We start from the raw sequence: 27,794 nt of genomic DNA, 5'->3' as shown, positions 1-27,794 counted from the left end.
CCCGGGCCAAATTTATTAACAGGACTAGAAATTCCTCCGAGTCGACTTTGTTTACGTTTGATGTTAGCGTTGGTGCAGATCAGCTGACTTCTGAGGCCAGCTAATGCTAAGGCATTGGAACTGATGAGAGAAACGTGGAATAACGATAATGTAATAAATTACATGTATTAGTGAAGTGTTCGTAAAGAATATCGACATGGATTCAGGGATTGACTCGACTGAGAGCAGCAATCAGAGTGTAGGGGAGGGGCCAGTCACCTTATTCGTTGGTGTTGAACCAACTGTTGGACTTGAAGTGGACTCTGCATCAGAGTCAAGTAATAACATTGCTATTCGCAATGGAGAGGCATTTACACCTGCAAACACGCCTAACAGGGCGTCAGGCGCAGTAGATATGGCAGCTCCAAATTCCCTTCGCAGCCTCGCTGCTGCTGTAGCAGGGAGTAAAGCATCAGTTGATGATGAGGTAAAAGAGAAGACTGTGAAGTCATCTAAAGAGAAAGAATCTATCATACAACATGGATTGGAACAGATGAATAAAATGGTTAGCATTACTTTACATTTTTTATGGGGAATAAATGATAGGGAATTTGCATTGTAATTGTTGAATCAAGGGATTGTTTTGAGTTGACTAAGAATATTCCTATACCTGGGCTGTGCCAGTCGTTACCTGTGACTGTATACATAGCTGGTGGGCTATTCATCTCCCTGTTTTTTTTTTATTATAGTGTTTCAGAAGGTATTTAGTCAATATATCTTTTACATTTTCTAAATTAAAGATCTGATTTTTTCTAAGGAATTTTTTTTTCAAAATCAAAGGAAGTTATCATTAATGAATCATCAGAAAAAATTATAGTTATTTAGTTTTGAAATTTATCAAATCTAAAAATCATAGCCAAGAATATATTGTTTTAGTCAGCCTAGATAGGATTAAAGAAAATATTTAATCTAACCTAACCTAACTTAACCTAACCTAATCTTGGACATACCTTATTATGGAGAAGTCAGTTATATGATTTTCCTTACTCCCCATTACTGTAAGGGATTTAAACATGAGTATAATGACACAAATGTGACTTTAGATTATAGGAGATAGTTGCCTTATGCCTGGAAAATTTTACTTCCAGATTTTATCATAGACCAGATTAGGGGATGACTTAAGGAAACAAAACTTTTTTTTAATTTGTTTTGTGGCTATGGAACTTGTACTAGGTTATACTATTACCCCTGGAATTGCACCATGATTATGCATGTTCAGATACAATTATTGATAATCATTGCCTCGAGTTTTACATAGCGGAAAACCTGTACCCCAGCAGGGGCTGGCAACAGCCCTCAGAACTTCCAACAGATCTATCTGGAAAGAAAATTTGGATTGTTGTCTGTGTTGTATCATTGTGGAACTGTTTCCACATCACTGGCTGAAAGTTGTAGAGAGAAGAGAGTAGCGGTCAGCTCTCTATGTATGAAAAAAGTGTAAGAAATACAACTGAAGTTGATAGAGTAAGATCTGGTGTCCAATCCAGAGACTAAGTGTGAGGTCCTCAGGGCTGCAGCCCCTGATGGAGGTGAAATGTTTGACAGGTTTTGAAAATGGGCAGCTTCACTGTCCATCTTGTTTGTTTCCTATCTCCCTGAGTGGATTGTGTGACCCATATGAAAGAAAAGACTACTACATGTTTAAATTTGTATGTATTACTAAAAGGTGTTGCCAAACCATAGTTTTGTAATTATGAGATCCTGTAATATTGTGATAGGCCAGACAGCCTGTGCTGCCTGATGGATAACATTCACCTTATGTACTTTTGGTATGGTAGAAATACTGAGCTGAGTTTCTTAGTTATTTACATTCTCTTTTGTAAATTTTATCTGTAATGATATTGCCAACATAGTGTATATATTATAAGAATGAAATTCATAATAGACTCAGATAATTGTAAAAAGTTAAATTTATTTTCTTTATACACTTCTATTAGAAAAGCTAGAGATATTTATTTTATATTTTACTTATTCTATAATGCATCTAAGTGAAGAATTGGGAGATTGAATATTATGAAATTTATATGATTAAAATGTAACGAACAAAATGTAGCTCAGTATGTGTGAGTGTGACTTATTTCCTGCTGAGAAGGGTAAAAATTTCCAAACAGGAACTAACTAGTCATGTGGAGCCTTATTATGTACTAAGACAATTAGTGTATTGATATTGTTATTTCATAGATTAAATAAAACTATTGCTGTTTATTTTTAGCAGTCTTTATTGAATATAATTTCCATGAAAAAGTGTATAGATGTCATGTGAGAAAAAAAGAAAAGAAAAGGGGGTGAAACTGATTATAATATAAAAATAAACAGCAAACAATGAATCAGTTTTATTAGTAATAATTACCATCCAGATTTTCATTGACTGGAAAATCATAGCCCAATACTGGCTGGCAATGGGCCATGGACCATCTCATAGGCCTCTCAAAGAAGCAACTTTATGTGTCATATCAATGTGGGACTATTTCTTTTTCAACAACTGAAAATAGTAAGAGAAGGGGAGCAGTCATCTTCTGTCAGGTATCTTTACTTAAAAATGTGAAGGGAACACAGTTGACTGAGATTCCAGACCTGGTCCAGAGACCAAGTGCCAGCCCATTGGGGATTCACCCTTGGATGGAGGTAAGGGGATTTGGAGGTTTTGCAAATGTGCAGTATGTAAATGATTCTCTCTGCTGTGTATCTTTGATGTCCATCATTAGCAGGTACCCATCATTGGTCCCTGTCAGTTTAATTCATTTAGGAATTCAGTTACACTAAATTACAACTGATCATTGTCCAAAACCCAAGAAGTACCTCAGTTTTTGTTTGTACATATCTTCCAATTGTTCATTTATCATTGCTTTGTAGATATGTACATGCTTTATCCATATGCACATCCCAATTACATGAGATATTTGCTAAGGCGTGATGCAGCTGTATATCCACTCACTGTCATATTTCTAATGAAGTGAATATTACTACCATGCAGTGGCCATAATACAGTACGGTGAGTTTCACCATACAGCTTTTGGGCAGATCAAGAAAGAATTTTAAGTACACAGTCTGATTGTATAATTTCTACTGGATAATTGTTTTTACTGAACACCAACACCAGAATGGTCGTTAGTTTTGTAATTGATGTTTATTGATATTTGAATACTGAGGCAGTAGAAGGTCCTATATATATTTGAGCATGACTGGAATGTGCCAGCGTCCTCAAGTTTTGTTGACTGGAAATCTGCAGCCCTATGGCAACTGGCAGTGGTCCTCAGGCCCTCCTGTCGATCTCTCTGGGAAGAAACTTTAGACTGATGTCTGCATTGCATTAGTATAGGACTGTATTTATGTTGCTGACTTAAGTAATAGAAGTAAGGGAGCCATTGCCAATTGTCAGCATTCCCTGTGGTTAAAGGTGGAGGAAATAATGTTATGATGTATGTGTATAACAACGTACATTTGTGATTATTGTGTTTATGTATTAATAGATCGGGAGATATATGTTTTCTCCCTTATGTATTTGTCACATGTTATATAATTATTTTGTTCTTGTTGATAAAGAGATTGTGGGCCTTGTCCAAAGATCGAGTGCCCGCCCCTTGGGGCTCCACCTCCAACTGGAAGTGAAGAAGTTGATCAAGTTTGAAGGCTGACAACAGGAAAAGGACTCTCTGATGCCCATCTTGCAAAACCACCTCATGCAGATACCCCTAATCGATCCCACTGGATTATGTCATCCAGTTCATCTGCTTTTACTGTTCATTTTAGTACACTCACAGCAGCATCTATATGCTGCAGTCTCAACAAATCATTTGAATTTTGTATTTAGAACATGTTTTGTGATAATGTCTATCTATTCCTGTAGAATGTCTTTGATTTTAGTTACATCAGTAGGTCAGATCAAATTGCCTTGTATGATCATTTATTGTATGTGCTTTTTCTCCCTGTTTTGCCATGTATTGCTTGTTTTGACTGTTTTGTTCTTTCCAGTATAATTAATTGTAACAAATGTTGTCCACCATTTTTTCTTCCTCTTTATTTTGTATTCAGATTAATATTAATACATTTTGTTTATGTCACGTGTCTTGTTTATTTGCAGCCACAAATAAGAGTACCGGAGGGTCGTGTATTGCATTTCAACTTGTCGCCGTTGGAAGGACGTACATCAGGATGCGACGACGCAGAACCCCCAGCCGGACTGTCTTTTTCACATATATCACCTACAATGTGTCTTAGTAGCGGTTATGAGGCATATGGTGAGTAGACGTATCATTTGCAAAAGAGAGTTTGTTGTACTTCCCAGTATTTATTCTGGTAGTTTTAGAAAATGCGAAATTTCTGAAATTACCAGAATCTTTTCGGGTTGATTTGGTAATTTGCTTCCACATGGAGCAAAGATGAGAAGGAAGCAAAGAATGTTGGGTGAAAGTGGAATGGGTAATATATATATATATATATATATATATATATATATATATATATATATATATATATATATATATATATATATATATATATATATATATATATATATATAGAAAGCAGAATTTATTTACTATGGGTCAGTTTTAGGTTTGAAGTCCAGTGTTGGAGATCTGCACTCACACATACACAAACGCGCGCGCGCGCGCCCACACTTATACAACTCGTGGCGCAGTTGGTAGAGTTCCCGGCTGCCACCACTGCGGTCTGGTTTCGAATCCCGCCTAGGGCTGAAATAATTTCAGTATCGCTGAGCTGCGACCCGTTACCACAACTCTCGTGGGCGGGGAGTTGGGTGTGTGTGTGTGTGTAGGGTCACAGCATTACCCATAGATCGGTCATATATGAGCTCTGAGCTCTCTTCCGGGAGGGAAATAGATGTCGATCACGAGTCCAACACGTGATCCAAGACCATAGTGAACACACACACACACACAGCTCGATGGGGCAGTGGCAGCGTTCGTAACTGCTAATCCAGCGGTCCGAGTTCGAGTCCCACCCAGGGCTGAAATAATTTCAGTATCGCTGCGCTGCGAGCCGTTACTCCAACTCTCGTGGGCGGGGAGTTAGGTGTGAGTGTGTGGGTAAGATCACAGCATTACCCATAGATCGGTCAAATATGAGCTCTGAGCTCTCTTCCGGGACTGAAATAGCTGTCAGTCACGAGTCCAACACGTGGTCCAAGGCCATGGTGACTCACACACACACGACCTCGCAACTCAGCCCCAATTACGAGTTACGGCGAATAACTTAGCGGGAAGTTGTGGGCGGTCCCAGGGCGGTCTGTCTTGCATTGGGACTTTCTGCTGTCTATCTCTTTTGTTATTATTTATTTATTTATTTATTTATTTACATTTTTTTTTTGGGGGGGGAGATGGGTGATACGATCTTAGTTGAACCTTCTGGACTTAGAACGTATGTCCTTCCTCCTGCCACCACGCGATGACTTGGGTTCGAACCTAACCCCCGAGAGATTAACCGAACGAGTTTTAAACCCCTTTATTAGGATAACACTCCCCTCGTATGTTTGTCTGTCTGTTATTGGCCAGAATAAACCCTGAGGGAGTTTGGTAACAAGACAGTGTAAAGCCAAAATAGCATTATTATTTATTCACGAGTAGGGGTTAATCCCACCGCTTCTGTAACAAATATGTAGTGCCATCGTGTCTTGACGTACAATCTAGATATCATAAATCCCCTGAATTGTTCCTCTAACGGAATCCTGAACTGGAGGTTGCTATTTTTCTCATTCTCCTAAATCTAAAGTTCCTAGTCTCTCTTTACACCCGAATGCGTTCTAATGACGTCACGGAGGAGTGGAGTTACAGTTTACCCATAATGCCTTGTGATCTCATTTATAGAATTAAAAAATATATAAGTAAATTAATGAAATATTCAATTAAATTTTCTGACTTTACAACAAGACTCTGAGGAGCTCTCATGATGCAATCTGCCGCGTTGGGTCGAGTAATTCCTGCGGTAGAGAGAGAGGGAGGGAGATTCCATTGGGATTGTTAATCTCATATAGCCTAAGTGACGTTTGATAAACGACCATATTGATATCGTTTCATACACACACACACCACAAACACACACCACGCACGCACACACACACACTACACACACACACCACGCACAAATAATAATAAAAGAGAGAACGCTGTACTCGTTACATGTGGTGGCGGCTGTACTTCATCACATTTGACACAATAATTATACATATACATACATATGTATATATATATATATATATATATATATATATATATATGCATACATATGTATGTATATATATATATATATATATATGCATTCATATGTATGTATATATATATATATATATATATATATATATATATATATATATATAATCACATGAAGAATCGTCACCCCAGGCTTCGACAGGGTAATAATTCTTCATTTGGGCTATCCTAGGGTGACAATTCTTCATGTGGGCTATCCTGGGGTTACGATTCTCCGGTTGTATAAGTTGATAACAGTAAGCATAATCCTCATTCAACCTAACCTAACTTAATCTTTATTCCACCGTTGATATTCGGCCTACTGGGGTGACAGTTCTTCAGGTGCGATCTCGTGGGGTGACGATTCTTCATGTGGGCATTCTGGGATGACAATTCTTCATGTGAACCATTTATTATTATTATTATTATTATTATTATTATTTATTATTATTATTATTATTATTATTATTATTATTATTATTTTGCACACCAAATATCTTAGGTCAGTTCCAATTTCTGTAATTGTTGCCACATTAACTCCCAGTTTTACGAAGTCACAATTTTAAAGGCTTTTGGTGACGCCCCTACGTAACAGAGTCACGCATTTATTATTATTATATATATATTATTCTTATGCGATTTGAGACCCTCCTCTCGTTCACCTCCAACCACATTACCCACCCAACCCATTCTAATCCAACCCATTGTAACCCACCCCACAACCATCTCATCCCCACCCCATTCCATTCCCATTCTATCCCAACTCTCCCCATCCCCTGCCTCTCCCAACCCATCCCCATACCATCCAACCACATCCCCATCCCTGTTCCAACGCAACCAAACCAAACCCAACCCAACCCATTCCAATCCAATCTACCCACTCCCACCCCGCCCCGTCCCAGGAGCGCCTGATACGGGGGATGGGAGGGGGGGGGGTTGCTGTCCCCTTTGGGGGGGGAGGGGTGTTTTTTATGTTAAACGATACAGAGGTGATAGTGCCCAGGTAAAGGTGTGTGTGTGTGTGTGAGAGAGAGAGAGAGAGAGATATTCACCATGGTCTTGGATCACGTGTTGGATTCGTGATCAACAGCTATATCCCTCCCGGAGGAGAGCTCAGGTCATATGTGACCGATCTATGGGCAATGCTGTCACCTTACACGCACACACACACCCAAATCTCCGACCACAAGAGTTGGAATAACGACCCGCAGCGCAGCGATACTGAAATTATTTCAGCCCTGGGCGGGATTCGAACCCGGACTGCCGTAGTGGCGGCCGGGAACTCAACCAACTGCGCCACGAGTCGTGTGTGTGTGTGATTCACCTTGACCTTTGGATCACGTGTTGGACTCGTGATCGACAGCTATTTCCCTCCCAAAAGAGAGCTCAGAGCTCGTGTGACCGATCTATGGGTAATGCTGTGACCTTACACGCACACACACACCCAACTCCCCGCCCACGAGAGTAAAGGGCCATTTGCACAGTCAAACGGTTTGTCTAAAGTGTTTGAAGTGATGTTTGATCGTGTGAATGGGGTATTTGGTGGTCAGACACGTTTGTCAAACGTGTTTGACAACCAAACACCCCCATTCACACGGTCAAACATCACTTCAAACACTTGTTTGGCAAACTAGGTTTGACAAACCGTTTGACCGTGTGAATGGCCCTTAACTCCCCGCCCACGAGGGTGTGCGTGTATAGGTATGTGAGGAGGAGGGGGTAGCCTATCACACACAGGGACAATGGGCAGAGACGACGCCTCCGGTTCGAACCTTAACGGAAATGACCACTTTATCAAAACATTTGGCTCCGACAGTCCGTTCAAACACCCCCCCCCCACACACACGTATATGAACTGTGAGCTCTCTTCCGAGAGGGAAATCGCTGTTGATCACGAGTCCAACACATGGTCCAAGACCATGGTGAATCTCTCTCTCTATCTCTCTCTCTCTCTCACACACACACACACACACAAACACGCACACACAAACACACGTTTCCCTGGTCACTATCCCCTCTGCATCGTTAAACATGTCGACTGATCTTCATGGGCAATTTTGGATGACAAAAAGTTAAATGACGATTTCTCACTCTCTCCTTCCTCTCTCTTTTTCCCCTCTCTTCCCTGTCTCTTTCTCTCTATTCTTTTCTCTCTTTCCTTTCCCCCTCTCTCTCTTTCCTCTCCCTCCCTCCCACCCATCTCGCACTCTTCTCCGATTCCCAACAGTAACTGTTACCTGCCCCAGCTTTCCAGTCCCCAAATGGAGCACAAGTGGCGGCTGCTCGGCGCCTCCTGGCGTATGAGGCTCCTCACCTTTGTTTCTCCCTGTGACGGAGTTGAGGGGAGTGTGGGGGGGGGGTTCGTTTGAGAACTTCCCGTTTTCTATTGCATAACGAGTGAGATTTGGTTAATCTTTCCCCCAGATGGAGAGGCGGGGAGGGGAGGGGTAGCCATCACATCTCAGTGGAGTCCTTTGGTTCCGTATCAAATGCTAATGATGAGTGAGGCTGGGATCACACACACGCGCACACACACACATACACACACACACACACACACACACACACACACATACACACACACTCACGTACACACACACATACACAAGAAATTAGGTAACATATCACAGGAGTGGGAACCATATTTCAGGGATAATTGGAATTCTTTGGAAAAAGCTCAAATTGTGTGTGTGCGGGTTGTTCATTACGTTTGTGTATGTACATATGTATTCCTTACTCGATATCTGTGTATCATTATATGCATAGCTGGGCGCGTTCCTATATGCATTCCGCTTTAGTTTGGCCGCGGTTAGCGCTCCCAAACTATTAAAGCTTAAGAGACAGGTTCATACCGAAATAAAAGTCTGGTAGGCCACATACTATACCAAAGAAAATTTCGTAGGCCACATCCAAAAGGTAGGCCACTTACTATACCGGCAACTATATTGCCTTAATAGTTTGGGAGCGCTAACCGCGGCCAAACTAAAGCGGAACGCACCTAGGAACGCGCACAGCTCTGATTATATGTATATTCGACTTTGAGTACACGAATAGTTGTTTATCCCAGGTCGACTGAGAAGGTTTTGGATTTCTTTATTTGTTTTATTTCATGTATGAGAATATAACTTAGAAGTTAGAACACCAAAAATGCACGTTTGTAGCATTTGATAGTCTTGATTTTATCCAGATAGCATGATCTTAAAAGTGTCTGATAGTAGACGAACCTTTCAATGTCGTAGTTACATCTTCAACCGCTAGGGTAACTGATGACGTAAAGTTTGTTGTTTACGTTCTTGGACATGGCCAGCGATACGAAAGTGACTTCACATCAAGTGAAGAAGACTTATCGGATTTGGATGCCAAGCTTCCTATTTACAGGCAAAAGTTTCAAGGATTCATGAATTACAAATTTAATTTATATGTGATAAGTTACAATAAAACAGGCCTATGTAGCAAAGAGAATAGAGAAATAATTTGACAGAGGGTGAGAGGAAGGCTAACAAAAGATACTCGTAGACATGGCTATAAAATTATCTGCCATAGGTAGTGGTTGCTGTGAGGGTAGAGAAGCCATCAATCATGTGCCTGGAACTGTCACCATGGTCACTTTCACATTCCATCTCAATTTCGCTGGTAGTGGTACTTGCAGAAGGTGAATATTCATCATAGGCACTTTGTAACATCTGAAAAAATTAGGTCTATATCAGTACGAATTCCTCCCTTCTGGTCCAGGACAATTAGGCTTAACTCCTTCTGGGGTGGTGATGGTGGGGGAGCGGGGGGTGATTCCACTTATTTGACTCTCAATAAACAGACTTTAATTTGGTTGACTCCAATTGACATGACGTGGTCATAGGCCTATTATGGAAGCCCCTGTCATCATCGTCATGCCTGTCACACTAGCTAGTTTATATCTGCTTAGCCTATATCTTCTTAAGCCTAGCCCAAAAATCGTTAGTCAAGCCCAACCATGTTTGTTAACGATTGTCAGTGACAGCGTAGATAACACAGGCCTACCTATACACATGACACAGATTAATACACCTACTTCCAGGCGTTGTCTTTTTTCAGTAGCAGTGTTCCTTCGACGGCGTTTGCTTGCCTAACTTGGGGTCTTGTCGATGACAAAAATTGTCGGTGTTGCATCTTCTTTTAGAATGGAATTCATGCTAATTTCTAGTGACTCGGCAAGGCCAAAGTCCAGAATATACTTTTTTTTATGTTTCAGAGTTTCGCTTTCAGTCCAGGCTTCCATGACTCGTGCCGTCTGCACCGAATGATCCAGTCCTTTTTGCGAACAGGATCTTTCGGAAAAGAATGAAAATTAAGTCCATCCGCAGCAAAAAGTTTCGTCGAATCACTGTTGCAATTTGCGGCAACACAATAAACCATTTTCGAACTAAATACTTGATAAAACCTTGCTAACACATGAAATATGACAGATCACTGATTAAGTTGACAGCGCAGCACGGCATTTTATAGTGCACGCATATGGATGCATCAGAATGTAAACAGCGAGGTTGACGTCACAGCCTTACGAGAACAGCCGAAGATCGGCGAAGTTCGTCTGCTACCGAAATCTTGATAGGCCTTTATATCACATTGCTTAGTAATTAGGATTTATTTTTGCTTTTTAACAAAAAGTGACTAAACCATACATCTAGCAAATATTCACCACCTCTTTGAAAACCTCAGTTGACCTTTTAAACGCTACGAATGTGCACTACCGCTCAGTATAGACGTATGAATTCCCAACGTAAACATTGTAGGCTACGTGAATCGCTTCCCAAGATGAATATATCAACGCCTTAATTTAATGTCTGAAGCTCTGTTATTGCTTACCAAAGGAAATTACCCAAAGTCTTCTTTGATTGTTTGTGTTTTTTCGTTCCCTAAGGATATGAAGGTCGTTTATGTGTTATGCAATTGCATCCCTGGCATTCATAATCCCACATGCTCCTTTCATTTTCTTCACATCTCTCTCTCTCACACGAACACACACGCATAGGTATACACACACACGTAATACGTGTAAATGCACATAAACGTGTACGCACATGCACACATTAAACACACATACTTATACACACACACAAAGATATAGATTAAGTTGGAACCGTACATGAATAGTCTAGATATGTTAGAAAATAAGAGAATAGGATACAGGAGCCAACGAACGTTGCTCCTTTCCTGTATACGTACTACAATTAGGTAAATACACACAGTATGCTTAATTGGAGAGAAGGACATGGAACCCAATGAGCAATGCTCCTCTCCTGTATACTACATTTAAGTAAATATACCAAAAGGTCATTTCCCCTTAGAAAGAGGGGAAGTTAAATCAAAGCATACACCCATTCCTTGCCCATTCAAAAACCCTTTCATTATTCCTCTCAACTCAGATCCTTTTTGAGGTAGGATTTATTTTACCTGTGAGTTATGGGGAAGGGATCTGAGAGGAGATCGTTAATTGATTTCCACATCGTATTTGACCAGTGAGGGTGAGATCTTTTGTATGTTTGGGGAGGGTCTAGTGGTGTGGTTATTACAGCAGATTGTTAATGATAGACACAATTGAAAAATATATATAGAATGATAACTTATCCAAATTTGCTGATCAGTTTGATTCATTTACAGTATTATGTACGTTAATGATATGGATGTGTAAATAATGTTGTATGCCTACTGCACTGCAGAAGAGAGAGAAGGAAAGGGATATAGGGGGTGTTGAAGTCAGAGTTGCAACCGTAAGGGTGACGGTTGTACTTTAAAAACTTTTTGCCACCCCTAGTGAATGCTGTCTACCACTAGAAGGTCGATTTTGACCTGGTTTTCTAGGTAACCTTAGGTGTCTTAATAGGTAATCAATAAAATCTAGTTTCTGTGAATATAGCTACCGAAGTTATTTTCTAATAGAAGGTATTTCATAATGATAGTGTTTTTCAAGGCTGGTGAAAGGTTTTAAAAGTACAGCCCTAAAATTTCCTGGAGTTGGAGTTGGATATTTTTAAATACAATTAAATCCAACTCCACAACCCTAGTCTCCTACATGAAGGATTGGTTGATTAAATTAGTGAATAATTGTGCATTTCTCAAGTAACTTATATGCTGGCATATATGGTAGATGTACTTTGAATAAATGTATTTTTATACCTACTCCAACTCTTGTAACCCAGTGATTGCCTCTAACTCTGGCTTCTCACCCCTGTGCACACAATATGCCAGTAGAGCAAAAATTATATCTCCAACAAAAACTCGGGGGAAAATTATTATTTTATTTCATAACCATAACATGTATGAACTGTGACTTGACAAAAGTTCCGACCACTATTTTCTTTAACAACAGCAGGTTATGCAGTAACACCCTATGAAAATCACGACCTGCTGAGGAAATTGCAGAGCAGGCGAATGAAAGCAAAACATCATTTTGAACTATTTTCTGCTAAAGCAAGTAAGTCTTGTCATTCAGGATTAGTGTTTGGTATCGCTCGTCTATGCAATAAGATTTTAGTTTTATATTTGAGTATTCGTAACATCTTCATTTTACATTTGCATAATGACTTAGTATTGCATTCTGTTTTGTATCAACTATAGTTCTAGCTTATTGCGGTAAATTTGCATTTATGGCTGCAATAAGATTCTAGTTTTATATTTGAGTATTCGTAACATCTTCATTTTACATTTGCATAATGACTTAGTATTGCATTCTGTTTTGTATCAACTATAGTTCTAGCTTATTGCGGTAAATTTGCGTTTATGGCTGCAAGCTGCAGTGTTGAGCCATTATTGTTTGGCCATCTGCATGAGAACTTTGATGAGGGCTCATATTAGTCTTACTTCCAGACCCTCTTTTGTCCTAGTTTCTTACTTTGAATTAAATATTGCTGCTATGTTCAACCCAGTGACATATGGAATTAGTTCCAGTTATTGACAGGTGATTTTATGAAGTTTACTGGAAGAATCTTAACTGAAGGTCCAGTGATGGGTACCAGCCATTGATAGTCCTCTGAAGTGAATATCAGAGAAATTCTTTTTGCCACCCTTATTGAAAACATAGAAACGGTCCCACACTGATATTATACAGACAACACTCCAAAGTTTGTTCCTAGATAGATCTATAAGAGTTTATGACTCTTGCTGCTTACTGTGGGGTTGTGGATTTATTTCCAGACAGTGAAAATCAAGGCAACTGTAAGTAATATTTTCTGGACTAAAGGGAATTTTTATCACTTGAAAGCCATTTCATTGCGGACAGAATCATCTCCTTATTGCCTTTCTTCAAAACCTATTAACACCTTGACCTTCATCTGGGGGGGGCCATGGTTTCAGTCAGTAAAAATTAAGACAATATTTTTATCATTTACTCCAGAATCCATCCCAGAGCTTCACAAAATTGCCTGTCAGCCAAAGCATTTAATATGCTGTATGTCATTATTTGGAAAAGGTCATAAACTTGTCCACTTAATACATATTAAGCATTAATACCATGCCAAATGTATTAGCTAATATTCATAAATATTTGTACATATTATAACAAGTAAATTAATGTTCTCTTTGGTTCTAATAAAACTATTTTTGTAATAGAGGAAAGAAAACTCCGAATTGCAGCAAGTTTGAATAATGTCGACACGGTGGAAAAACTCTTGCGAGAAAATGTGAATCCTAAGGTGACCGATGACAAACAAAGATCTCCACTTCATATTGCTGCTTCAAAAGGCTATACAGATGTAGTAAGGTAAAGGTATTCCTCCAGTCTTTTAATGGAATACAAGGTTTATCATGGAATTGTTGATTTCATAGTCATTTGTTATGACAGAAGTTATTAGATCTTTGAGTTATTTGTTAAACTCACAAATATATATATAATTTTTTTCTAGACTTCTACTTCAGTATGGGGCCGATCCCAACCAAAAAGATGCCATTGGAAATACAGCCCTCCACTTAGCAGCCTGCACCTCTCATATCCCAACTGTTACACTCTTACTCAAAGCTGGTCAGTATAAAACACATACTATAGTTGGTGCCCACATCACATATATTTTGGTTTTTAAGTGCACAGATAGGGCTGATGGAAGAGCATTGGGATGGTTTGAACACGTGGAAAGAATGAGTGAAGAATGATTAGTAAAGAGGTGTGTAAGGCAGAGGTAGGGGGAGTGAATTTGAAGGGAGGACCAAGGATGAGATGGATGGATGGGATGAAGGGGGGCATTGAGAAAGAGGGAATATCTGTTAAGCAAGGAAGGGAGAAGGCTGGAGATAAGGATGAGTGAAGAGTGGCTGTGTATAGATGATACTGTTATGCAAGGAAAAGAGGGGGTAGGGGGTGCTTGTGTATGAATGATATTATGACACAGCCTGAAGGGATTTCTCTCTATCTTCTATCATTCTGCATAAGAGGATGGAGAAAGGGGTCACCAGTTAAGTGAAATAGCCTTGCTGTGTATGTACTGTCTCTTGCTACAATACTTCTGACCCAGAGCAGTGGGCAGAATACAGGAATGACCTGTCATCCATGAGGAGCTAAGATGAGAGGGAGGAAGGGGAGAGTGGAGAAAAGTGGAATGGATGGGAGTGGGTGCATGTCTTTGACTTGGCTACCTCCCTTATAAGGGGGAAAAGGCTCTTGGTACAGGGATAGATAGAAATGCACAGCAGCTGGTTTTAGTTGTGTCAGTAATTTTCAACTTGGATTGGAGGGACCAGTGATGAGATTCTATAAAAGATGGTCCAGTGAGATGAGCATCGGTAAGCATCATCTTCACATTACATGACCAACATCATTTCAGTCCAGAGATGCAGCTTCAAGGGCTGGGCCATAGCCAGGAATTAAATTTTGGTGGGCTAATCATGCCTTATGGGGGGGGCTGCCACTGTACTGTGCCCACACACACTTCTATATCAGAATCATTGATAATATTTGATATGCCTATAATGAGAACTACAATTTCATATTCTATGTCTTCTTTTCTGCATGAGGGGAAGGAGTAATTGGACCATTGAATGTGGTACAGATGAGAACATAAAGGAAGAGATTGGTAGTGTTTTTTGTAAGAAGAAAGATGGATATGTTAGTGTAAAGTGAAATGAAACTGAAAGGGAAAGGTAAAAGAAGTGTCATTGAGGATGATAATGTGGGCAAAAGTGAGATTGGGATGGGAGATATAGGAACTTGTGAGAGCGTATGGCCCTGATAGTGAGAAAAATAAAGAGGAGAGAGAAGCATTTTGGATTTATTTGGATGAGTGTATAGAGTTTTAGGAGGAATGTAATAGAGGTGTTGGAACTTTTTAAGATAAACATTGATACAGTAAACTAAAATAACAAACTTGACTAAACACTGATGCAGTAATATAAAATAACAGACTCAACTAAATCTTGATTGATTTTTAGATTTAAAAAACTTTTATTTCTTACTATTGGTCCATGGCTTACAGCATTACACGGAAACACAATCGTGTGTGTAAAACATAGGTAGAATGTTCTAGTACTTCCAGTCTCAATTTATCGGCCTAGCATGGTGTTTCCTGTTGTCTAGTCTTCCAATCTCATCTGATATGTAGCTTGAATTATCAGCAAATAGGTTCTTGTAAATGTTCATTCCATCTGTCATATCATTTATGTATTCAATCAATCAAAAACGGATGGGTTGATTGTCATTTATGTATGTTGAACAAGAAAAAGAGAATGCAAAAGACAGGAATGAATGGAGAGTGGTTGTAAATGGGTGAGAAAAGGACACAGCCTGAAGAGATGTTAATTTTGTCTTCTCAGTAAATTTCTTGAGTGGATAAGAAGGGGAGGTCGCCATGTAATGAAGCAATGAGGGTAAAACAGGTCCAGTTGCTGCATTGCCTTTATTTTTCTAGTTATATTATACGGGAAGGGGAGCTATGCTTGTAGTGACCCGTCTTTGTATCTCACAATATCTAGTTTGTTCTTAAATTCTTGTACAGTGTTCGCACACACTATTGTTTCGTCCAATTTGTTCCACACATCCACCACTCTGTGTTTTTTTTTTTTTTTTTTTTCTCTCTCCAGATGTCTTCTATAACTATCCTTTTTGAGTTTCTTTTCATGTCCCCTTGTGTTTCTTTTATCCCACTGTGACCCAGGCATTGTGGTGAGTGACAGGGATGACCTTTCCATGGGGTGCTGAGGTAGGAAGGACAATGAATGGGATTGGGATGGGTGCAGAGTGGGTTTATGCTCTGAATCAGCCAAAAGGAAAGGAAACTTTTTGGTATATGTATACATACATGCATATACCAAAGGCTTTTTCCCCCTTACAAAGGAGGTAGCCAAAAAACAAAGGCATAAAAACCACTCCCACCCATTCCATCCCCACATACTCCACTCCCATCCACCCCCTTCCCTTCCTTTTATCTTGGCTCCGCCTGGATGACGGGTCAGGGATGCAGCTCACCCACTGCCTGAAGGTATATGTATATAAGAACATTATCAGTGACAATGCCAGTCCCTGTGGGACCCCACTATTTACATCCCTCCAACCTGATCTTCAGTTCTTCATGCCATCTTCATTAATCTATTCCTCAAGAAGTGGGTCTATTGACAGATACCTGCTTGTGTTTTTGGGACGTGGGCATCGGAGAGAATTGTCTCTCTGTCACTTGTCTTCAAAATCTGTGAATATCCTCACCTCTATCTGAAGATACATAAGCAAGTTAGACATATTAGATATGTCAAAAGTTGAAACATTGCTAAACAACATAGGTGAAATAATACAACTTCAAATAAGATATATAGTTATGAGGAAAGTGCCTAAGAAACAAACAAGATAGGAAGTGAAATTAAAAGATTCCTATACATCTACAAACAGGATAGGAAATTTATTTAGAATCATTAAGGATTAGGAAAAATATGATACCGAAAATAGATTACTTTCATATGAATCTGAGACAAAACAGAAGCTAAAGAGGTGAAACAAACTCGTCTTGCAATTGGCCATCACGCGATATTCTTTTCTTGACCTATGAGCTCGGATTCAAGCTCAAGCAAAGAATTTACATAATTTCTTGAGAGCCTCCATCAAGAAGAAAGTATTTGCCTAAGGATATTTCAAAAGGAGACAGTCCTCTCATAGAGTTAGAACCTTGTACTTGCATGTGAGTTATGTAAGTGTAAAGAGATTTTGTATGATTAGTCAGCTTAAATCACAACAGCATGAAGAGTATGGAGCTGTAAAATACATTAAGATTAGTGCTATTTCCTTTCCAAGGGGGAAAAGAGATACCATACAATACTCTTACTTACAGACTAAAACGGATAATCATTCTTCTATGGATAACCTTATACATAGGAGTTCGGCCAGCTACATAGAAACTTGGGTGTCATCCATTCCCCTCCATGGTTCCCTACGTGTAGTGAAGGACACCCTCATAATACATCTCCCCTTCTATCACCTGCTCTGGCTAGGAGAAATAAATGACCCAGCCCTGCACAGCCTTTCCCATATCAACACTTAACTAGGTGAGATCCAGCCTGCCCCATATGTATCTAGGGAGTTAGCTCAACAGATATCTTTATTATTGAATCTCAAGGTTAATTGAACTGATCCCCAGTTCAGAAAGTAAGTTAGGCTGGTCTCCAGAACATGTTAGCCAAGTGCCCAGGCATGCACTAAGAGAGGACTGGTTAATGAAATAGGATCCTGATTGTAGTTATTATTTGGCATTGCTACTGAGGAAGATATACAACTAGATTGCTCCTTGTCAGTATTATAACTAAGACAGACTGTCAGCAAGGTCAGGTTGTAGCTCCTATGTATCAGTTAGAACAGACATTCAAAGTAGACAACATAAATTAACTTAAAGTAAAGTTTGATAATTGGAGACAGAGACAAGACCCCTTGATCATAGTTCTTATCCTTTATATTAGAATTAGGTAAATATAAACAAATTGCATTAGCACACTTCACATTCAGGTCACTACTCTACACTGAAACAACCAATACAGAGTTAGCCTAGCAACACATGCTAGATTCCCTAGATGTACTCGTAACTACCACATAGTAGACACAGAGTACATCTCCCATGGCCAGTTTCATGGGTCTCACACACGAGAGAACCATGGCAGCGGATTAATTGATTAATGGAACTCAACTCATTGGTTTTCTATTACGTACATACATATACTAGAAAGCCCTTATCCCTGAGAAGTGACCAGCCAAGCCATGTACCCACCCTTCACATATCCCATACCCATCCACTACATGTTTGTTTTCCCTTTTGATTTTAGCTCCTTGTGGATGAAGAGCCATCCCTCTCCCCCACCCATTGCCTGTATCAGAAGCAATGCAGCAAGACACAGCACCTTCACAGCAGGGCCCAACACTCAAAGCTGATTTATCCCTTCTACTTCATTAACTTTATTACATGGTGATCCTCCTCCCCCCCCTCATCAAGACCTGTTTATCATCCATTCAAAACCACTTTCCACTCATTTGTCTTCTCTTCCTTGCTCAACATACATTCCCTTTGTTTTAGTGCTGGATGGTGATCTGAATGCAGTCATGGGATTTGGAGGAGTAGTGAGTTTGATTGTCTTGAAATACTTGTTTTTTAATCTGAGAAAATATGTATTTCTATATGAGTGTGTTGTATGGTGGAGGTGGTAGTTTGTAAATGTTTTAGTAGTATTGTTGGTGCAGTTCTTTGTTGCATTCATTTGGTTGTATTTATGTTATATAATAGATGGGGGAGATTGAGGGCTCTTATTTTCATGCGGTGATTTATAGGGAGGATTTTGGTTTCTGTAAGCAGATGTTCTCTTTGGGGTAGTTTTGGTGCATCATGTCATAATACACAATGCATTGTTTTGTGCAGTTTGTAGGGTGTCTACAACATATTTGTTTTCTTGATTGTTGGGCAGCATATGCACTAGTTTGATGTAATGAGGTGGATGGGTAGTGTTGAGGGCTCTTGTATTGAACTGTGTACCAGTCACACTCATATCATTTTCTATGTGTAGGTGTTCATTTAGAGTGGTTTTGGTGCAGCTTTATTTTATACAGTTTGTATAGTGTTTATGTTGGTTTTCCTTATTATTGGAAACCATGCTGTAGTATTGTATTCAAGTGTAATTCTCAATTTATTTATTTTTTTATTATTATTATTATTTTTTTTTTCTTCTTCTTCTTCTTCTTCTTCTTCTTCTTCTTCTTCTTCTTCTTCTTCTTCTTCTTCTTCTTCTTCTTCTTCTTCTTCTTCTTCTTCTTCTTCTTCTTCTTCTTCTTCTTCTTCTTCTTCTTCTTCTTCTTCTTCTTCTTCTTCTTCTTCTTCTTCTTTTTCTTCTTCTTCTTCTTCTTCTTTCTTCTTCTTCTTCTTCTTCTTCTTCTTCTTCTTCTCCTTCTTCTTCTTCTTCTTCTTCTTCTTCTTCAATTCAGCTTGAAAGAAAGTTCTCTGTAAGGAGGCACTGTCTTAGCCCTCTCTGAGAGGAATTTGTGATGTTGAACTGAATCACTTAGTTGTGCCTAGATAATTTGAATCTTTGAAATTTTATTGTACTGCAATACAGTGCTGTGTTTCAATATATCACTATATTGCACAGTATTTACACTATAACATGTAGTGCAGTTTTAGGAAATATGCAAAAAGCCTTTTATGAACTGGAAAATTATGAAATTATGTGACATATAAATGATTGTCAGGCCCTGAAAACATCTGATATATCTAACATACATTCTCTGTTTTCATCTTCTCGGATATCCAGTTTATATAGGTATTATCAGATAATATTGTATGTTATCATAGCAAGTTAAAAATTGATCATTTTTGGCCCCATTATATTTTTGTGAATATGACTTTATAAATGCATGATTTCCTTAACCACTTTGGTACGATGACCCCTACAGAGATGTCATGAAGAGTGAGTGGGTACACAAGGATGCCAGTGTCGGTGTTTTAATTATGTATATTTTTTGTAGTTATACATGAGGTACCCCTGGATTTTGTGAACTGTTTTGATCATGTTTTCTGTGTTTATTATTACTCAGAGTAAAAGATAACAAGTAATACAGCAGCAACTTTATTTTTTATAATGTGGGTAGTGTGATGCAGCGTACATATGGCAACCAATGCTGCACACAAGAATTTGACTTGTATTGAAGTGGTTAATTGTAATTTTTATTATTTTTTATTAGTTATTTTTATAATTGTTAATTGCGATTTTTGTTATTTTTCATTATCAATAGGGACAAATGTGGAACAGGCTGATAACCAAGGTTACTCTCCATTACACTTGGCCTGCTCAAAACTCAAACTCCTCCAGCGAGATTCAAATGCTTCTTCACTACAAATCAAAAGCCAAGTTCAACAGGTATTTAAAAAAATATTTCACAAATGTATATTGTTATCTTTGACAACTTTCATTGTATTCAATGGTCTGCAAGTGCATCACACCATTTCAGTAAGCAAATTGATGCGTAAGATGTTTCATATTTTGTATTACTGTTTTATATATCCTTGCGACAACTGATTCAACCCTTAGCATACTATGATGCCAATGTTGGCATCATGAGCCATGAGTGGGTATATGAAGATGCCATCATCATTGTCCTGATTAAGTTTAATTTGTGGTTATAGCTGAGTGACCCCTGTATTCTGTGAAAATGCTTGATCACGTTTTATGTGATCATCAACATTCAGGGTGAAAGAGAATGAATATTACAGCTGTAACCTTATATTCTATAATGCGCATATTGTGATACATCATCAAATCATTGTACATTAGGCAGCCTAACACTGCATACTAGTATTGGGCTCATATTGAAGAGGTTAATAGTCTTTGCATGGTGCTGTTGCCCAGAGAGTAAATGACCATCCCTGAAATACAGTGACATTGTCACTGTAGGCTGTCACTATCTATCCCTATAGGAAGACATTTTTTTAATCAGAAATAATTTTGATAATATTTTTTATGTTAAGGCTAAGGTAAAAGGGAAAGCAAGTGGATGGATGTGGATTGGGTGAAGGGTTGGTTCATGCCTTGGCTGGATACCTCCTTTATAATGGGGAACAGTCCTTTTGGTATGTGTATATATAATATATATATATATATATATATATATATATATATATATATATATATATATATATATATATATATATATATATATATATATATATATATATAAATATGTACTTTCCTGAAGAGGGCTACAGTTGATAGCCAAAATATAGGAATCTTCTTTATTCAAAGTTTTTTTTCCTCCGACTCTGAGTTTCCTGTGTGATATATATATGTATATATGTACCAAAAGGCCTGGGTCTTACTACATTGTTTCTGACCCAGGGCAGTGGATGAGATACAGGGATGACCCGTCATCCAGGAGGAGCCAAGATAAGAGGGAGGGAGGAGGGTGAATGGGAATGGAGTAAGTGGGGATGGAATGGGTGGAAGTGGATTTTGTGCCTTTCTTTTTTGGCTACTTCCCTTATAAGGTGGAAAAAGCCATTGGTATATATATGCAAGTTTTATATAATGATAAAAACAAATAACAGAATAATTGATTTAGATTTTTGTTTTGTTTTCTTTTTTCAGGTTATTGACATGATGAGGACATACCTTCAACGGTCAGGTAACATACAAGAAGTTGAGCTTTTGTCATCATTTTCAAATCAGCTATCACTCTCAGACTCAAGAAAGGATGTGGAGAAAGATCTACAAGCCTTACTCCATTCACTGCAAGATCTTGATCTCTCTAAATCAAAAATTAGTTAGATACAGGAGGGAAGAAGCTTTTGTAGTAAAAAAAAAACATTAATTGGAAGAGAAATTTTATACCAAAGGTTGATCAGTGTTCATGTAAGCCAAGGTAGGATATGCCTTATTTCATAGTTATCTTCAATAAAGGAAACAGAGTAATCTCCCACTTTTAATTTTATTCTTGTATATGTTATTGAAAAATTCATAAATATTTATGTTGTAGAATCACAGTTCTTAATATTGTACAGAGAATATAACATCATTCTGGGATTTTGTCTAGTTATAAGCAGTCATGTTAATGACTGAATGGCAGGTTTAATGTGAATATGAAAGGTGAGAGGCTGGAAGAAGTGAAGTTTTAGATAATTGGGGTTGTATGTGCAATTGAGTGGAGTAATAAATGTTGAAGTCAATTATAAAGTAAAGGAAGCAAGTAAATATCTTGGTGGAATGAAAAGTGTTATGAAAAACAGGTATTTAGGGAATGATATAAAGAGAAAGGTGAGTGAAGGAGTGATTGTACACACAAAGAAAGGAAGAGTCTGGTTTTGTTTTGAGATATGAGGTGTTCAGAAACAGAAGGGCACCCTGCTACTTTTACTTGTTTGAAGTTAACCACAGATTGTGAAAGGTGTAGGCATCCTCTATATATATTAATGCTTAACTCAAAACCAGTGAAAGTGGCAAGGATGCCCCTCTGTTTCTGAACCCTTCTATATGATAGGTGTCATGAAAATAGAAATCCAGAGATGAGATAGAGAATGGGGTGGAAAAGAGCTGTCAGATTAGGTACGTCAAAGGGTGGGGAGGTAGTTTGATTATGTGGCAAGAATGAATGAGGAAAGACTAGTGAAGAGAATGTTAAAAGCAGAAGTGGATGGAGTGGGCTTGATAGGAAGACCACAAATGAGGTGGATGGAAGGGGTGTAAGGGGGTTTTGGATGCACATCCTTGTATTATATTTCATCACTAATAACTAATTTTATCTTTGAGGACAATATCTTACTGAAGAGGTGTAGTCGTAAAGGTGGTATAGAAGAGATTTAAGATTAGCAGGAAGGAACAACATTGGAAGTATAGAAATGATCAACATTCTTCTTTGAATGGAAATTAGTCTCCAGTCTTTGGGGGAAGGATGTATGACTCTGGCTCATAGGGATGTCACTGAAGTTCCTAAAATATTAACAACTTAATATTATATAGTCACTACCCCATGCAGGGTCCAATCCCTGAACTGTTGGTAGATTGACATTTGGTGAAGGAATACCTCCAAGTTTGTGGTATGATGACCGTTTCTGTACAAGAACTGAGGAATATGTTACAGATGAGTTGGTATGGATGTACCACTGTCATCCAATAGGTGTTCTACAGGTCTAGCCTGATGTTCTGTCTTGTGCTACCAGAGCTAGTTCGGGATGTTATGTCTTTGCCTACCTGTTATATTAGGTAGGCAGAGGAGTAATCGGAGATGGTCAGCAAAAAAGACATTGGCTAGGATGTTGAAATTTTTCATCTGCATTTGTGGGCCAAAGACAGTGGTTGTATATGGCACACAATGTAGCGACCAGTGTATTGATTTTCATGCAGAAAGTCCAAGCTCAAACATGCTTACAGCTTGAAAATTTTACTATTACTGTAAGCTGTTACTGTCCCCCTTGAGCTCTGATCTCATCTGAGAGAGTAACAGTTGTTGATCACAAGTCCAACACCTGATCCAAGTTCATGGTGAATCACACAGAGTGAGTAGTATGTTTGTTGCCTGCCAGGGAAGTGAAGAGAAGTAGGCAGTGTAGCACTAAAGTTACATTTGAGGAATTTGATGAGACATAGATTTGGTGGATGCAAAATGAACTGTTAAATTAGAAGTTGGAGACTTGAAAATTGGGAAATGAGTAAGTGCTGGAGTTAGGTCCAAGTATGAGGTTAAAGTTATCAGTAAGATATGCTGAAAACTCATAATTGTCTTGACTGTAGGAGGAGTGATCTAACTGGGAGCAATTACCCAGTCAGGTAAAATTGAGGATGGCTATGTTTAAGACCACCTTTTCTAATCCCCCTGCTCATGTGAGACAAAGAGTGGTTCCTAAAAAGGGCTGCTCATTCATGTGGGTAGCTGTTGAACCATGCTACTCTCTCAGTTCATTGGGTAACCCTTTGTCTTACATTGCTTGTGTGTGGTTCAAGACTGATGGCTACCCCTGATCCTGTCATCACTAGCCTCAATACAAGACATGAAAGGAAAGTTGAGGAGTAATATGAATGCTAACCAATGATAGACGGTTGGAAAGAAGGATAGTAGATGTTAAAACTGGACCAACCTTTTCTGTGAGGTGAAGACTAGTCTTCATCCTTAATATAAATGCTACATAACTCTGGGCCATAAAGTGTCACAAATACCCGATAGCACTGACTGCATTAATCTTATGCAATCAATATCCCCAGATGGGGAGTAGTGCTAAGAGAGAGTCTATATGAGGTGTCTAGAGTTTGAAAAAGCATGCCATTAGCATCCTAACGTTTTTTCAAGAAATGCCCAATACTTATGGTGACAATTAATCTGCCAAATTCCAATATACTTCTCATAATCTTGTTTTAGAAAAGTTCAGTATCAAAATATTTGGAACTTTCTGCTGAACAAGTTAGCATAATCAACGCATCTCTTAGATCTTGAGAGATCAGAATTATGCAATGTAGATTTGAATATTTAAAGATTATGGATGATCTATAGGGATTGTTGTTCATAGATTTATCGATACTCTTGGTCAAAGAGTTTCTTTTGTGGTTTGGTATGATTGGTATTTTTCAAAAAGGTGAGAAATAAAATTGTAGATTCAGATGGTCCTTTTATGTGGTAAGAGCAGAAAACTCGAAAATTAAAAATACCATGGAGTAGCCAGATAACCTTGTATTGTTTGTAATTGACCCATTGGCCTTTTAGAAAATAGGTAATCCCCTTAAATGCCTTGTAAGGTACTTAATTATAAAAAGAAAAAAAAAAAAAAATCACAACCACATGAATGTAACCCATACCGTTATATGTGTTGGATTGAGTGGCACAAAGTAAAACTGTGATAATATGCTCAGCAGATGAGAGTTCCACTGTGTCAGCATTATCATGGGTATGACAGTTAAGAGTTGAGATGTTTCATTAACATGCCTTATTGTTTGCTGATGTAAATTTTTGTTGGAGTAAGAGAAAGAAATGTTTGTACCTACCTACTGTAGGACTGCCTGTATTGTGCTTCCAGCAATCTCACTGGTGTTGGACAATAGTATTTTGTGCTGTAGGAGAGAACCTTTTCATGGTTAAAAAAAATTATTAAACTTAATGATTTTTTTCTTTTATGTCTGTCATTTTTATTTCCATTTTTTCTGCATATGTCCGAAGATTAGGAGAGAGCAGATTGAAGGATTGTTTCTTAAGATGCTGGTTTATTTTTTTGAAATCTTATTTTGCATTGTGAAATTTGTATGTTGTTTCTTATGCTACTGCTCACAAAGACACATGAAAAATATACTTAACAGTACTTTAGGTCTCATTATTTCCTTGCATCTTTATTGTACAAACTATTATGTGTCTAATATTTTCATCTGAAATACAGAAAATTTTATATCTATAAGGAAAAAAGACAAAAAGGTTCAGCAGAATTTAAGTAAATACACTTTTTTTTTTACTTGTTAATTTATGGGACCAATAATGGGTGTCTGCAAGTGGTGGTCATGTGAAATGGACATCAAAGAAAATCATCTCCCTGATGCCCTTCTTCAAAACCTATCAACACACTCGCCTTTGTCTGGAGGTGCAGGCACTCAGTCAGTGGACCAAGACTAGGATCTTTTCTATCAACTTAGACTGTATTTCCTCTACCTTTTCACACTATAAACTGGTGACACAGACAGTCTTATGCGAATGCAGCACAGACAACAGTTCAGCATTTCTTCCCAGAGGGATCCGTGGAATAGCCGGAAACCATTGCCTGCCATTACGAGGGTGCGGGTTTCCAATCATTAATACTTGAAGCAACTGTTATTACTATTATCATTATTATTATTATTATTATTACTATTATTATTATTGCTAATATTTTGAGTAATAATAATAGTAATAATAATGAGTTTTGGATAGATGTGGGGTGTGCCAGGTTTGTAATGGCTTGAATTGACCACCCACTTATGAGGGAAAAAAGGCTTTTTGGTATACATACATATATGTGTGTGTGTGTGCATATATATATATATATATATTTATACATATATTTATATATATATATATTTATACATATATTTATATATATATATATATATATATATATATATATATATATATATATATATATGCATGTGTTATCATTATTATTGCTGTTGTTATTAAATATGATAATACATTTGCTAAAAGTCTCCTTCCCCATTATAAGGGAATGGCCCATAGTACATGTACATATACCCAGTGGTGTGCAGAGGTCTGGTGATGCCAGGAGTCAACTCTTTGATTGTGGGCTTAAAAGATTCAAGCATAAGGCATAGTACTGAGAAATATTATGAGGAAGAAGATATTTTGAAAATGTAAACATAGATAAAACATAAAAAAATTAATTAAATCTAAATATAAATCAACCAAATTTGTTAACTTCTCAAATTATCTGATTGGATGTCCCTCCCCATCTGGATATAAAGCCCCCTTATAAAGTAGGTGGTCAAGTCAAAGTGCATAAGCTGCCCACCCTTCATTTATCCCACACTCGTCTTAAAACCATTTGTTGTCTCTTCTATCTTAGCTCATTTTAGATGAAGGGCCAATAATAATAACTATTTATATACTAAATATATATATATATATACATATATGTATATATATATACATATATATATATATGTGTATATATATATACATATATATATATGTATATAATATATATATATATACACACATATACATTATCATAATTTTCTTTGGTAATGTAAATGCTTAAGAGCTATAATTGCTCCTTTGATTGTCCTAATGGAGTCTTCTTCCCTTTTATTATATTTTTATTTTTCATTAGAAAAGCAGCTTCAGGTGTGAAATTTAGGTTGAATTTCCTCCTGTAGCCTTTAGGCACATGTTTTTTTGCTAGCTTTTAGTATTGAGTTTGTGATCTTTTCATTGGGTTTATCAAGGGATGGGAACTGATTTATGTCAAAGTTTGCCGAGTCCTTTTCTATTTCTGTGTATTTTGGCCATTTTGCTTTGTACAGTAAAATTTGGTTATCTGACTTTCATGGGACCATTGATTGGTCAGATGATCAAATAAGTTGGATGTTTGGACTTTTTTCATACCATAAGTAAAAAATGTAAAATAAGTGTACATGAGTATGATTTTCCTACTGTTGTATCATATCAAATGTACAATGAGGTACAGTCATTAAACATTCTGATAGAAAGCCATTTGATCCATAACAAGATTGGATAAAAAAAAAATAACACAAATTAATAAATAATTAGATAAATGAAATGCTTAGGTGTTTATCTTAGTGAATTTTAATATTTTGAACTGTATTATATTTGTTTACTAATTTTTCCTCATTTTTTCCTTGTGTCCAAAACATCCCAATACTCTATCATCAATCCTACCTTCCAACTCCCTTTTCACATCCTGCTCTCCTCCTCACCTCATTTCTCACTCTGTCTAGCCTAGTAACCCTTACTATACTTCTCAGGCATTTCATTTCAAACACATTTGAACTCCTCTCTTATGTTTCATGTTTCTGCCCCATACAGTGCTGTCGGCACAATCATTCATTTCATATAATCTCCTCTTGCTATCCATTCCCAAAAGTTTATTT

At 37.9% G+C, this 27,794-nt stretch overlaps 1 protein-coding gene across 2 annotated transcripts; it reads left to right on the top strand.

Annotated features, from left to right (window-relative positions):
* Positions 1-27,312, top strand: LOC143038437 (uncharacterized). 2 transcript variants are annotated; one of them, XM_076207632.1, is made up of 7 exons: positions 1-544; positions 4,121-4,277; positions 12,595-12,696; positions 13,830-13,980; positions 14,123-14,238; positions 20,458-20,582; positions 21,807-27,312. In XM_076207632.1, exons 1-7 carry the CDS (start codon positions 197-199, stop codon positions 21,984-21,986), a joined length of 1,179 nt encoding a protein of 392 aa, XP_076063747.1. In that variant the 5' UTR covers positions 1-196; the 3' UTR covers positions 21,987-27,312. The 2 variants fall into 2 exon arrangements, with proteins under 2 accessions (XP_076063747.1, XP_076063746.1); XM_076207631.1 differs by having other exon boundaries at positions 2-544; positions 12,592-12,696.
* Positions 27,313-27,794: the final 482 nt, after the last annotated feature.

This window comes from Oratosquilla oratoria, chromosome 24 (genome assembly GCF_046742065.1).
Source record: "Oratosquilla oratoria isolate Oo_2021 chromosome 24, ASM4674206v1, whole genome shotgun sequence".
Lineage (NCBI taxonomy): Eukaryota > Metazoa > Arthropoda > Malacostraca > Stomatopoda > Squillidae > Oratosquilla > Oratosquilla oratoria.
Note: the sequence above shows the minus strand (reverse complement) of the source record. Positions and strands in the feature narration are given on the sequence as shown.

What these genes read in the sequence shown, in the direction of transcription:
- LOC143038437 (XM_076207631.1), top strand. Translation starts at nt 197, where the DNA reads ATGGATTCAGGGATTGACTCGACTGAGAGCAGCAATCAGAGTGTAGGG. An exon ending in TGGAACAGATGAATAAAATG is followed by an intron (nt 545 to 4,120) that starts GTTAGCATTACT and finishes GTTTATTTGCAG; the next exon opens with CCACAAATAAGAGTACCGGA. An exon ending in TCAAAAGCCAAGTTCAACAG is followed by an intron (nt 20,583 to 21,806) that starts GTATTTAAAAAA and finishes TTCTTTTTTCAG; the next exon opens with GTTATTGACATGATGAGGAC.